Below are 15,561 nucleotides of genomic sequence, written 5' to 3'. Positions count from 1 at the left end.
CATCAATAATTTAATCAAACTACTGTTCTGTCTTCACTAAAGCAAACCCCTAGCTACATTTACATTTACGTCATTTAGCAGACGCTCTTATCCAGAGCGACTTACAAATTGGTGCATTCACCTTATATCCAGTGGGATAACCACTTTACAATATGTTTTTTTTTTTTTTTTTTTTTTGGGTGGGGTAAGGGGGGGTAGAATGATTACTTTATCCTATCCCAGGTATTCCTTAAAGAGGTGGGGTTTCAAATGTTGTCAAGCTACTTTTCCCTGGTCCCTCGAAGTCACAAAATAAGACCAGTCTAGTTGGTCATAAATCACCTCTGTCTTGCACTCCTGAGAGGTGGCCTCCCTGTTTAGACACTTAAATAGCCTAGGTCTTGTTCAGTAGGCAACATTTTTTTAGAAAAACTTCCTGAAACAGTGAAGCAGGGTGGTACTGTTTGATCTTGTCCAATAAGAAACAGTTTTGTTCTCCGTTGCAAAACATTTTGCTACGGTGTGCCCTGATTTCCAGGCCATTCATCCTTTAACCCATTACACTTGTGGAAAATGGCCTATATGGATAGGGACAAATTGAAATGTTTCTAACAGAAGAACTATAAAAAGCATATGCATGATGACCATGGCACCAATTAAAAGGGAACACTGGAGATTATGGGGAAATTCTCAGACCAAAGGTGAGGACACAACAGTTCACCTGACAAGACTAAATCCAAACATTACACTGTTGATTTGTATGTGCATTTTACATTTACTGTACTTTTCACAGCATTTGTCAATAACGAAATCTGAAAATATACATTGACAATTTGAAGTAGGTGCAAGATAAGAAAAAAACAGATTACAAGGGTTTGAGTTCGAGGTCTAACTGGTGTCTCTAAGTGGCCACACACTTCTCCGAACTGTGCACAGTTACTAAATAATTTCAATGCACTTTTATGACTCAAGGAAAGAGCCTTCAACTATAAGGTGCTTTTATTTTATTTTTAGCTCTCCTAGCTTTGCCATTGAGGAACTGAAGCAAGCACACTTGTAGTTTTTTGTTTGGAACACAGCCCTGCATTCCCACCATCACACAATTACTTTTGTTGTTTACACAATCCAAAAACGTTCCATTATAAATCGCAATCTGGGTCAGGTGGGCATAACTTGAAAGCTTATTCTATTGCCAACATAGCTAGCTAAGGTATAAAATACGATTTTACAGTGTTAAGCTTTCAAGACACACTTCAGACAAACAGATTGTAATTTTGTTGGGCATAGAATGGAGTCATGATGGCATTCAAGTGTGTGTTCCACAGCTAATTTTCTTCACAATATGACAAACATAAGCTCATTCTGTTCAGGACAAACCAGGGTACAACACATGTCATCCTTGTAACTGTGGATCAGAAATAGCGATCATAAACGTTGATACTGTAAATTAGTTTTGGAAATGTGAAGTGCACATATGGACTAGCTGGTTTGTGGTTTGCTTGTATGACATCAAAGCAGTATTTATTATAATCCTCAACGTCTCATCTTTTAGAACACATTGACTCCTCTTGATTTACAGCATTTCCCTCACTCAGACTACAACAAATGTGCAAAAGTAGCCCAATTAGCGGGAGGGATGGGGGCATCTTCTTATTGCGTGGTGCTCAAGTTTATAACGGCATAGCTGTGAAGAGGAGAATCTGAGCTCTGACGTCATGTATATCGTGTTACTGTACAGCCACTGCGTTCCAATTTAGGCGCTTATCAATGACAAAATCTGCCATTTTCAACCCTTATACGGGATGACATGGGCTGTGAGTGGAAAGGTCTACCCAAGACATTTAATTTTTTTGGGGGGGGGGGGGGAAAGACAACCACCATACGTCTCATTTCGCCTAATTTCCACTGTACAACATATGGCCGTACTTGAAAATGATCTAACTTAATCTAATAGTTCGTTGTGCAGATTCAGATTGCCAGTGACAGATACTGTACCTCTGTATTTTTTCCCAGTCAATATATTTTATAGTGAAGTCATTGAAGTCAAGCCTTGTTTAAAGAATACAGATGTAGGATTTTAATTTGATCACTTTTGTTGCTGATAATTTTTCTGGAGTGCAGGAAATGCAAACTTGTAGTGTATTTGGGATTTTTAAAGTATTCTAGAGCTAGTAAATTCCGCTTAGAAATTTCTCAGACTTGATTTGCCCTAATGAAAAACGGATCAACCCCTACAAAAATGTCCATTACTTATAATCCACATAATAATTCACGTTTCCTGTTGCTACAGGATTATTTTCCTGCTGTAGCAAACTAGCTCAAATTAAGATCCTACATCTGTAATGGTATTCATGATGTAAGCAGATATGAATGCGCTTCGGCTGGACCCTAACATAGGATGATGAGCTATTCCTAATTCTACTACACTAAGGGCTAGATTCTATAAGCTCCGCGATAGCGACATCCACATAGCGGTTGTTTTGGCGGTGTCGGAGGTGGAACTGCATTAGAGCGGTCAAATCCACAAGCGGCTCCTTGTGTTACCTTGTCACGGACACTGCCATTGGATGAAACGAAACCACACCCAACTTTATATCTGACAAATCCCAAGCAGCCGCGTTACAAGTTCCAACACTCGAATGGGTGATGTTCTATTGTCTACACCTCAGAAAGTATTCATACCCCTTGCCTTTTTCCACATTTCGTTGTGTAACAAAGTGGGAGTAAAATTGATTGAATTGTCATTTTTGGTCAACAATCTACACAAAATACTCTGTAATGTCAAAGTGGAAGAAAAATTCTAACATTATTTTATTGTTTTTTTTTAAATGAAAAATAAAACACTAATACATGTATTCAACCCCCTGAGTCAATAAATGTAATAATCACCTTTGGCAGCGATTACAGCTGTGAGTCTTTTTGGGTAAGTCGCTAAGAGCTTTCCACACCTGGATTGTATAACATTTGCCCATTATTCTTTTCATAATTCTTCAAGCTCTCAAATTGGTTGTTGATAATTTGTAGACAACCATTTTCAGGTCTTGCCATAGATTTTCAAGCAGATTTAAGTCAAAACTGTAACTCGACCACTCAGGAACATTCACTGTCTTCTTGGGAAGCAACTCCAGTGTAGATTTGGCCTTGTGTTTTAGGTCCTGCTGAAACAGTGGAGGCTGCTGAGGGGAGGACGGCTCATAATAATGGCTGGAACAGAGCGAATGGAATGGCGTCAAACTATGTGTTTGATGTATTTGATGCCATTCCACTGATTCCGCTCCAGCCATTACCACGAGCTCGTCCTCCTCAATTAAGGTGCCACCAACCTCCTGTGTGCTGAAGGGTGAATTCTCCCAGTGTGTCCTGGGAAGCAGACTCAACTGAACCAGGTTTTCCTCTAGGATTTTGCCTGTGTTTTGGCTCCATTCCTTTTCTTTTTTTATACTGAAAAACTCAAAAAAGTTAATTGCATTGCCGCATTTTTTGCAGGATTATTTTAGTGCCGTGTTGCAAACAGAATGCATGTTTTGGAATATTTTTGTTTGTACAGGCGTCGTTCTTTTCACTCTGTCAATTAGGTTAGTATTGTGGAGTAACTACAATGTTGTTGATCCATCCTCAGTTTTTTCCTATCACAACCATTACACTCTGTAACTATTTTAAAGTCACCATTGGCCTCATGGTAAAATCCCTGAGCTTTTTCCTTCCTCTCTGCCAACTGAGTTAGGAATGACACCTGTATCTTTGTAGTGACTGGGTGAATTGATACACTACCCGAAGTGTAGTCAATAACTTCACCATGCTCAAAGGGATATTCAATGTCTGCTTTTTTTTTTACCATCTACCAATTGGTGCCATTCTTTGCGAGGCATTGGAAAACCTCCCTGGTCTTTGTGGTTGAATCTGTGTTTGAAATTCACTGCTCGACTGAGGGACCTTACAGATATTTGTATATGTGGGGTACAGAGATGAGGTAGTCACTATTATTGCACACACAGTGAGTCAATGCAATTTATTATGTGACTTGTTAAGCACGATTTTACTCCTGAACTTATTTAGGCTTGCCATAACATTTTTACATTTTGGTCATTTAGCAGACGCTCTTATCCAGAGTGACTTACAATTAGTGAGTGCATACATTTTTCATACTGGCCCCCCATGGGGTTGAATACTTATTGACTCAAGACATTTCAGCTTTTCATTTTTAAATAATTTGTAAAAATGTGTGTAGGCCAGTGACAAAAAATCTAAATGTAATCCATTTAAATTCAGGCTGTAAAACAACAGAATGTGGAAAAAGTCAAGGGGTGAGAATGCTTTCTGAAGGCACTTTAAATCCCTCCATCCAAAAGAACATGAAAACATGCCTGTCATTATTTCTGTCAACGATACATGCTACACTTCCTGTCGCCGTTAGAACTTCTAACCTGGAAGGGATAATAAGAAAGGGAGTGGTTGGTGACACACGAGCAGCCGCTCACCGATTTGTCAGCTCATGCCACAAGTTACACCTCCAACACCGCCGAAACATCCGCTATGCGGATGTCGGCCAACCCGGGTTAACGCTCGATCTGATTGAATCCAATGCACTAGGGTGCCATGTGGGAAGTAGCCTCTGAGAGGGACAAGACACGGGGAGAGACATTCATTACTATTCGCTGTCAGATATGTTTACTATGCATGTCACTGTAGGGACAAGCTAAGGTCTTGGACAGAAGCATGTTAGTCAGCTAAACATCCGCTGCGCATGCAGTCGCTAGCACAAATCCACTACCAGTTGCAGAGGTTGTTTCCAATTATGATGTGTCCTGTTGTGCTGATGCATTCTAAGAGCTTGCCCCAGTAGAAATTGAGCATATGGAGTGGACACAGTTCTTGATTCTATGATAGTTGGCGAGAATTGTTTTAGCTTCTCTATCTAATCTGATCCATCAAACATTTGAATCTAAAACTATCAATCAATTCACCTCAATGGTCAGTTCTATAGTTTCTCTGTATTAACACAGACCCATAACAATGTGAACAGCAGGAATTACGGTACAAACCATAGAAATATAATTCCTAGAATGGACAAAACCCCTTCAGACCACAGCAATTTGACTGGATCACTCATGGGTATACATGGAATGTCAATGTTTTAGTAATTCTATTTCAATGGTGAAAACACCTAAAAGAAAACCAAGGGGATCTGACCCAATGCATCTGTCTGAATTAAACTTGAGTAACAGACAGACATATGTACAGTATCCGTTCTGGATTGTACTCTGCATTCACATTAACTCAATAGTAGGCTAATACAATACACATTTTCCATTCATGTTTTCTGTTCCCGCTCTAGAATTTGTCTGTCCTGCATTTCAGCTTATGTCTCTTTATCTGCAGCTCCACAGCGTACACTAATAGGATCAGGGAGTTTAGCTTGTCAGACATGCTAAACCCCAGGCCTATGTGCCTTCTAATGCCTTCGGGATTTAACTGGTCGTCATATTGGCAAGTGGAAAACTAAAAGTAGCCTATACCTGCCCACTCATCTCAATGTCTTCTGATTTAATGACCACCGACCCTTGATTCCTTCATACATGAGATGTGCTCAATAAGGTCATTAAAGGAATAGACTAGGTCTAAGCTGGGGTCGGTCAATTCCATTTCAAATCAGTCAATGGAGTTGACCCCAACCCTGAACTAGCCAGATGCAGTCACCATGGAAAATATGCACAAAACTTCCAAAGGGGCTCTTTACCAAAGTACGAAGCCTTGCATAATGGCACTGCAGCTACATTGAGAAATCAAGGGATTCAAAAGGATACAAGAAGTATTCAATACACTGTAGAAAAACCCTACCCACGTTCCACTGCCTCTATCAATCCCACCAATCAGATAACCCCTTCTTATTTACAAATCCACAGATGGCTCTGAATGTTGATATTGGGATGATAAGCCAGAAAAACAACAGTCAACCACTGAGAGCAAAAATAAAGAGGACACAATATAGATGTAGAGTCGAGAGAGAAGAAAGAAACAACAAGTTTGTCACATTGAAATTAAGACTCCATCACTAAGTAATTGTATGACTGTGCTCCTTAAGAACAAGACACACATTGGCTAACAGTCGATGGTATACATAGATGTCCTTTACTGAGCCTCAATCATGCTAGTTCATTTTGCTGTGCTGATCATTCTTATCATTGTCATGGGTTTACAAACGATTTAGTTATCACAGGTCAGTTTTCCAAGGTATCAGGATGTATCCACTTCATAATTGTTTTGTGTCCTCGATTGAGGGCATGTAGACACTTTCAGATGAAGTCAAAACAAACAGGAATGTTTGGAATATACAGTGTGACGACTACCTTGAAGATGATGCGATTGTGATAACATGACTTTTTTTGTGGTCTTTGTGTATAAAATGTGAAGCTGACATCATGTTAACCATCATTCAATCGTCAAACATCAAAATATCAGTATTGCATTAACCATAATATGATGCCTGTGAGCATTATTGTGATGCCACCCACATTCACCTTTTGATTTACTTTCATTCATAAACCTTGAGTGAGAAGTAACCTGGTCCCAGATCTACTTGTGCTATCATGTTAACTCCTTGTCATCTTTGGCATGACAAAAGGTGGCAAGGAGTGGCATGATGGCAAAAACAGACTGGTACCCAGGCTAAGTGAAAAGGTATTGTAGTGTATTCCAGTTGTCCATATGTATTCGCCTGTAATAACTGGACATTCAACTGATCCTCTGTTTAACAGTTCTAATAACAAGCAATGCAACATTACTTTTGGTCATAATCTATAGACACCGTATTGATTGTTGAAAACCCCATTATTAGAAAAACCAGAGTGCACACCCACCTAAAACGTTGAACTGATATCTAAGGCCAGATCACTGCAAGATTCATCAATGTACAATACTTATGAGTGATGTGAACAGCAGCAATTGTGGAGGTCAAATATTTTCAACGTTACATTGATCCAACAATGGTTATGTTTTGATTCTTGTTAGATACTGTATATAAATAGTTGTTCATTATCTGTTTACATAATTATCTGATATATTGTCTATATTTGTAAATACAATAATATCGCTATGATTCAAAATTTAAACAATGGTCACATTTACATCACTTGTATATGATTTGTGATTTCTTACAGGAAAATGTGCTCCTCTTTGTTAAAAGTGTCCTTTTAATTGAGGAACCACTATATATATATATGAATCTGAGAACATATTTAAAAAATATGTCTAAAAACCTTTCAAAATCAACGAACATCTGACCATCATACGACGTCGGGAAAAGACGTCATTATGAAGTCTTTACAACCGACCCCTGCCTGTTGGGATACAGTCTAACGTGCAGGTTATGTTTTTAATGTCATTACTGACAGCTCCACAACCAGCTGAAGCGATGCGCTCCCTATCAACCACCAATTTCACCGCATTTTGTTTGCGCATGGGCAGTTGCTCTCGAGGTCTTTCGGTCCCACTCGCAACAACCAGCATCTTTGCACTACAACATCTTATCACTGGAGCGTCAACGCCTGGGGGTAGGTCCTTTCTTGTGTTTAATATTGAAATATCAATAGAGTAGGCTATGTATTTTTTTTGTATATAATGTTTATTATAATATTATTGTTGGGTATGCGATTCTTGTTGAATAGTCCTCTTTAATTAATTGACACTTAGATATAGATAAGCGATATGCTACCGCTCAAAATGTCTAATTTAATCCAATAAATAGGCTACGTTTTCGTGATGGAATCAAGGTCATGCCAGGGTTGATTGTGCACTGTTTTTAAAGACGATTAAACCCCTATCATGGGCTTAAATATAATATATTTCATGAAATGTAAATCATATAAAAATGTGTCAGTAGCCCACTGTTCGAGGTAAATATGTAGCGCATATTGTCACAGCTAGACCCTTTTCAAACTGGTAGATAGCCTACAATTTGCAGATGTAGCTGATCATGAAAAGGCTGTTCTTGTTAATATATCAACGTTTTTTGAAGCCTTGACTCTCTCCACCCAGTTTAATGATCATCGGAGCAGCTGTGTTATCAGTCGTACTACATGGTGGTGTTCCTTCTAGGTTCCCAAATAAATAGCCTACAATCCGTGAATCAAGAGTGACGTGTTCAAGATGCATACTGTCACTATAAGGATAGCCTATATATGATTCTGAGAACATGTTTTAGTAAGATTTTTAATAACACTGCTAGTTTAACAGTTTTGAACCCCAAGCACAGATAGAAATTCATTTGCTTAGGCATTAATCATGCAAACACATTTATTGATTGTGGCACAGAATCAGTGAGATTCAAAGCTATGATCTTCTGTCCTCTCTCCATGGAATTAGTCCACTGAGCCACCAGGATGGAACTAGCATGCCATGTTTTTGTAACTCATACAAAGCTGTTCATTTTAGTCTATTCAAACAGACCCCATTTCAAAGGAAACAAGCCCTCATTAAGATCAGGTGTGGCTAATTAGAGGGCGTGGCCAGCACACCTGAACACACTTTAGGGGATAGAGAGAGTTTTGTTGACACTGAGAATGGAATGTATATGTTTTTAAATAACATTATTATAACGTTCAAATGTTTTCTTGTGGTTTTTATTGAAACCTTTCTTAATGTTCTGAGAACATGACTTTAAATAGAACCATGAGGAAACCTGCAGAAAATGTTATGCTGAAGGACTGAAATTCCCACAGAAGAACGTTGTTTCTTGATGTTCTCTGAACAATTTGAGACCATTACTTTAAACATGAGGAAACATTATGCTGAAGTGCTGAAATTTCCACCAAAGAAATAAGGTTCTCAGAACGTTATGTACTAGCTGGGATGGCTCTCTCCATGACAAAGGTTGACACTCATTTGAAATAATTATTGTTTTGTTATGGCTACATGTTATTTTATCGCGTTTGAATAAATATATATATGGCTTATGTTAACCTAGAATATTCAAATTAGATTTGAATTGCATTTAGATTTCACAAAATATTCAATTTTCAAATTTGAGCGGCAGACACAGCATGCATGATACCTATGCAGCTTGTCAATGATATTTCATAATTTAAAAAATTCCTGCAGGTGTTCGGCAAAATAAGGAAGGGTGGCCGAATCACGACATGAGCAGATCGACTGAATTTCGATGGAGTCTTTGAATGCCGTAGAGCTCTGTGAATTGGGGGATGGGGACAAGCGCCCTGCCCACGAGGCCACTACAACTCCGCGACAAGCTACCCAGTCAACACCTCGGACAGTAGCTAGCGCTGGAATCGAGAACGCGTCATATCAGGACGAGGAGCACGACACGAGGTTCAGTCACCAGGGAGCAGACAGCTCGAGTGTTCATCGGTCCACGTCTAATGACAGGGGCTATCAGTCACAACCCCAGCCTTTCCAGCGAGATGAGCTGTCACACCACTCTGAGGAGGGCCATGAGACTGACTTTAACGACCATTCTGTCGACTACGGGTTCATATTTGCCATGGTGTTCTTGGTGAGTGGAATTGTACTGGTGGTCATTGCCTACACCATTCCCCGAGAGGCTAAGGTCAACCCAGATCTGGTGTCAGCCCGTCAGATGGAGAAACTGGAGATGTACTACACACAACTGGGCTCGCACCTCGACAAGTGTATCATAGCAGGCCTGGGACTGTTAACTCTAGGGGGAATGCTCTTGTCCATCTTGCTAATGGTGTCCATATGCAAAGGTGAGCTGTACCGCCGGAGGACTTTTGTCCAACCCAGGAAAACGTACGGGTCGATTCACCTGCGGATGAGACAGTTGGGCGAGGGGGGAGAATCTCTGTTTGAATGTGAACTTAGCCACACTGGCACCACAGCTCTAACCACTAGGCCAACAGATGGAACACAGGTGCCCAGTGGGACCCAACAGGAGTAGCACAATATGAACACATTTCTATCCACAGACTATGTCAAGGGTTGTAATCATTGCTTGAGGGGCTTTGTAAAAAAAAAAAAAAAAAAAGTGAAGCCAGCAAGGGAAGCCGAATGTGGTTAAGACTACATAAGAGCACATTTGGAAATACACATAATGTATTGTTAGATGTAGGATCAAATCAGAGACTGAAATAGATAGGGTATGAAAAGCATAATGGGGACCCTTGAGGAACCCATAGTATAGGCTAACTTGACGTGCTGCAAAAATATTGCTATCAGCTTCTTTTCCAAGACATGAATATACAGTATGTCTGGATAATATATCACATTAATGATCAAAACATGTACAATATGTATAGGCCTAGAAATGTTATTATTTACATTACATTTGAGTCATATAGCAGACGCACTTATCCAGAGCGACATACAGTAGTGAGTGCATACATTTTCACATTTGTTTGTACTGGCCCCCCGTGGGAATTGAACCCACAACCCTGGCGTTGCAAGTGCCATGCTCTACCAACTGAGCCACACGGGACATTATTATCATGTAAGGATACAATATGTCTTAAACTTAGTCACTGTAAATTGTGTACACATTATGCTAACATACTAAGCTCATGTGAGCCAATAAGCCAAGGTAAATATGTAGCAAATCACTGGAACCACTTAATCTGTTGGTTTATATTATAACATTATCTTGGTAAGAATATACAGCAGCACAAACAAAAAAATTCAAGCAAGTGAAATGTTTAGATGTGCATCAGAGGCTTTTGGACAGGTTTTAACTGAACTTAAGAAAACAACATGATTTTATTTCATAATGATGTAGAAATGTATACCAGATTTGGAAAACCAGAAACAACTTTTTCTTCAATGTGTTAAGGGGAGAATGTCCGCACAACTAGCCCAGTTGTTTGCTACAAATATAGCCTTTATCTTTATAAAGACATCAGAGCCATTCGGTAAAACAGATACAATATATAATTTAAGTCCCTTATAAAGCTAATAATGGAAGTGGAGGTATGCATTTCTCTATCTCTAGCTCTCTCACTCTTTCTTTTTTTAAATCGGCGAGTTAAACACCAGCACATAAGTTATTTATGTATTATAAATATTAAATATTCATAATAATTAAATATCGCCTCCAGATAACTTGTTATCCAAATGAAATATTACTATAGACAAAATTATTTCATGCAAACCAAAGGCCTTTTCAGATGATTTAATGGAGAAACCTATACACATATATGAATAAAGTACTGGTATACAGATTATGATTCGCTTACCACCTGGTGATTCATTACATACAGTATGTAGAGAAACTAAATGAGACTATTTATAAAGTTCAGAAAGCATATCAATGATCCAAAGCTAAGGCTCCTTTTACATCAACTGAAGCTGAGGATTTGGCCTTGTCTTTCCTTCCAGATCAACTGCTAAGTTGATATCACTTCAGTGTATGTAATGAATGGAATATCCCAACATCAAAAAATCTAAATGCTGTGTTGTACACTCATTGTTGGAATGACAAATATCTGGTCTACTAGTCATATATAAATTATGTCAATGTGACCATTGTTTGAATTTTGAATCATAGAGATATTATTGTATTTAACAAATATAGACAATATATCCGAGAATTACGTTTACAGATAATGAACAACTTTTTATATACAGTATCTAACAAGAATCAAAACATAACCATTGTTGGATCAATGTAACGTTGAAAATATTTGACCTCCACAATTGCTGCTGTTCACATCACAGGCCTACTCATAAGTATTGTACATTGATGAATCTTGCAGTGATCTGGCCTTAGATATCAGTTCAAGGTTTTAGGTGGGTGTGCACTCTGGTTTTTCTAATAATGGGGTTTTCAACAATCAATACGGTGTCTATAGGTTATGACCAAAAGTAATGTTGCATTGCTTGTTATTCGAACTGTTAAACAGAGGATCAGTTGAATGTCCAGTTATTACAGGCGAATACATATGGACAACTGAAATACACTACAATACCTTTTCACTTAGCCTGGGTACCAGTCTGTTTTTGCCATCATGCCACTCCTTGCCATCTTTTGTCATGCCAAAGATGACAAGGAGTTAACATGATAGCACAAGCAGATCTGGGACCAGGTTACTTCTCACTCAAGGTTTATGAATGAAAGTAAATCAAAAGGTGAATGTGGGTGGCATCACAATAATGCTCACAGGCATCATATTATGGTTAATGAAATACTGATATTTTGATGTTTGACGATTGAATGATGGTTAACATGATGTCAGCTTCACATTTTACACACAAAGACCACAAAAAAAGTCATGTTATCACAATCGCATCATCTTCAAGGTAGTCGTCACACTGTATATTCCAAACATTCCTGTTTGTTTTGACTTCATCTGAAAGTGTCTACATGCCCTCAATCGAGGACACAAAACATTTATGAAGTGGATACATCCTGATACCTTGGAAAAATGACCCTGTGATAACTCAATCGTTTGTAAACCCATGACAATGATAAGAATGAACAGCACAGCAAAATGAACTAGCATGATTGAGGCTCAGTCAAAGATATTGTGTATACCATCGACTGTTAGCCAATGTGTGTCTTGTTCTTAAGGAGCACAGTCATACAGTTTCTTAGTGATGGAGTATTACAGTGCCTTCGGAAAGTATTCAGACCCCTTGACTTTTTCCAAATTTTGTTACGTTACAGCCTTATTCTAAAATTGATTACATTGTTTTTTTCCCCCCACCAATCTACACACAATCACCCATAATGACTAAGCAAAAGTCCGGACTATGGCTGGGCCACTCAAGGACATTCAGAGACTTGTCCCGAAGCCACTCCTGCGTTGTCTTGGCTGTGTGCTTAGGGTCGTTGTCCTATTGGAAGGTGAAACTTCACCCCAGTCTGAGGTCCTCAGTGCTCTGGAGCAGGTTTTCATCATGGATCTCTCTGTACTTTGCTCCGTTCATCTTTGCCTCAATCCTGACTAGTCTCCCAGTCCCTGCCGCTGAAAAACATCCCCACAGCATGATGCTGCCACCACCATGCTTCACTGTAGGGATGGTTCCAGGTTTTCTCCAGACGTGACGCTTGGCATTCAGGCCAAAGAGTTCAATCTTGGTTTCATCAGACCAGAGAATGTTGTTTCTCATGGTCTGAGATTCCTTTAGTTGTCTTTTGGCAAACTCCAAGCAGGCTGTCATGTCCCTTTTACTGAGGAGTGGCTTCCGTCTGGCCACTCTACCATAAAGGCCTGATTGGTGGAGTGCTGCAGAGATGGTTGACCTTCTGGAAGGTTCTCCCATCTCCACAGAGGAACTCTGGAGCTCTGTCACTGACCATTGGGTTCTTGGTCACTTCCCTGACCAAGGCCCTTCTCCCCCGACTGCTCAGTTTGGCCGGGCGGCCAGCTCAAGGAAGAGTCTTGGTGGTTCCAAACTTCTTCCTTTTAAGAATGATGGAGGCCACTGTGTTCTTGGGGACCTTCAATGCTGCAGAAATGTTTTAGTACCCTTCCCCAGATCTGTGCCTCGACACAATCCTGTCTCAGAGCTCTACGGACAATTCCTTCGACCTCATGGCTTGGTTTTTGCTCTGACATGCACTGTCAACTGTGGGACATTATACAGACAGGTGTGTACCTTTCCAAATCATGTCCAATCAATTGAATTTACCACAGATGGACTCCGATCAAGTTGTAGAAACATCTCAAGGATGATCAATGGAAACCAGATACACCTGAGCTCAATTTCGAGTCTCGTAGAAAAGGGTCTGAATACTATATATTTCTGTTTATTATTTTTAATAACTTTGCCCAAAAATCAAAAAACCTGTTTTCGCTTTGTGTAGGTTGATTAAGATCTTTTTTTATTTATTTAATCAATTTTAGAATAAGGCTGTAACGTAACAAAATTTGGAAAAAGCCAAGGGGTCTGATTAACTTCTGAATGCACTGTATGTGGCGGTACAAGAGTAACAGAGAGGAAGCTGTTGAAACTGCATATGTATTTTGTGAGATTTTGTGAAAATCCAATGCCTCATTTTTGTTGTATTTATGATATATCTAAGAGCTGTATTTGTGACAATTTAAGAATAATTTCAATGTGACAAACTTGTTGTTTCTTTCTTCTCTCTCGACTCTACATCTATATTGTGTCCTCTTTATTTTTGCTCTCAGTGGTTGACTGTTGTTTTTCTGGCTTATCATCCCAATATCAACATTCAGAGCCATCTGTGGATTTGTAAATAAGAAGGGGTTATCTGATTGGTGGGATTGATAGAGGCAGTGGAACATGGGTAGGGTTTTTCTACAGTGTATTGAATACTTCTTGTATCCTTTTGAATCCCTCGATTTCTCAATGTAGCTGCAGTGCCATTATGCAAGGCTTCGTACTTTGGTAAAGAGCCCCTCTGGAAGTTTTGTGCATATATCCATGGTGACTGCATCTGGCTAGTTCAGGGTTGGGGTCAACTCCATTGACTGATTTGAAATGGAATTGACCGACCCCAGCTTAGACCTAGTCTATTCCTTTAATGGCCTTATTGAGCACATCTCATGTATGAAGGAATCAAGGGTCGGTGGTCATTAAATCAGAAGACATTGAGATGAGTGGGCAGGTATAGGCTACTTTTAGTTTTCCACTTGCCAATATGACGACCAGTTAAATCCCGAAGGCATTAGAAGGCACATAGGCCTGGGGTTTAGCATGTCTGACAAGCTAAACTCCCTGATCCTATTAGTGTATGCTGTGGTGCTGCAGATAAAGAGACATAAGCTGAAATGCAGGACACACAAATTCTAGAGCGGGAACAGAAAACATGAATGGAAAATGTGTACTGTATTAGCCTACTATTGAGTTAAAGTGAATGCAGAGTACAATCCAGAACGGATACTGTACATATGTCTGTCTGTTACTCAAGTTTAAGTCAGACAGATGCCTTGGGTCAGATCCCCTTGGTTTTCTTTTAGGTGTTTTCACCATTGAAATAGAATTACTAAAACATTGACATTCCGTGTATACCCATGAGTGATCCAGTCAAATTGCTGTGGTCTGAAGGGGTTTTGTCCATTCTAGGAATTATATTTCTATGGTTTGTACCGTAATTCCTGCTGTTCACATTGTTATGGGTCTGTGATAATACAGAGAAACTCTAGAACTGACCATTGAGGTGAATTGATTGATAGTTTTAGATTCAAATGTTTGATGGATCAGATTAGATAGAGAAGCTAAAACAATTCTCGCCAACTATCATAGAATCAAGAACTGTGTCCACTCCATATGCTCAATTTCTACTGGGGCAAGCTCTTAGAATGCATCAGCACAACAGGACACATCATAATTGGAAACAACCTCTGCAACTGGTAGTGGATATGTGCTAGCGACTGCATGCGCAGCGGATGTTTAGCTGACTAACATGCTTCTGTCCAAGACCTTAGCTTGTCCCTACAGTGACATGCATAGTAAACATATCTGACAGAGAATAGTAATGAATGTCTCTCCCCGTGTCTTGTCCCTCTCAGAGGCTACTTCCCACATGGCACCCTAGTGCATCGGATTCAATCAGATCGAGCGTTAACCCGGGTTGGCCGACATCCGCATAGCGGATGTTTCGGCGGTGTTGGAGGTGTAACTGTGGCATGAGCTGACAAATCGGTG

The 15,561-nt window shown here is 39.6% G+C and overlaps 1 protein-coding gene across 1 annotated transcript; it reads left to right on the top strand.

Moving 5' to 3' along the window:
* Window positions 1-9,136: 9,136 nt before the first annotated feature.
* Window positions 9,137-9,892, top strand: LOC311138947 (transmembrane protein 74B-like; the record flags this gene model as incomplete). The annotated part of the gene is made up of 1 exon (XM_084173764.1): window positions 9,137-9,892. The coding sequence occupies one exon, from the start codon at window positions 9,137-9,139 to the stop codon at window positions 9,890-9,892; it is 756 nt and encodes a 251-aa protein (XP_084029890.1).
* Window positions 9,893-15,561: the final 5,669 nt, after the last annotated feature.

The sequence above is a fragment of the Coregonus lavaretus genome, assembly GCF_964263955.1.
Source record: "Coregonus lavaretus genome assembly, chromosome: 12".
Lineage (NCBI taxonomy): Eukaryota > Metazoa > Chordata > Actinopteri > Salmoniformes > Salmonidae > Coregonus > Coregonus lavaretus.
The sequence above is the reverse complement of the archived record's forward strand: the minus strand, read 5'-3'. Positions and strand labels throughout refer to the sequence as shown.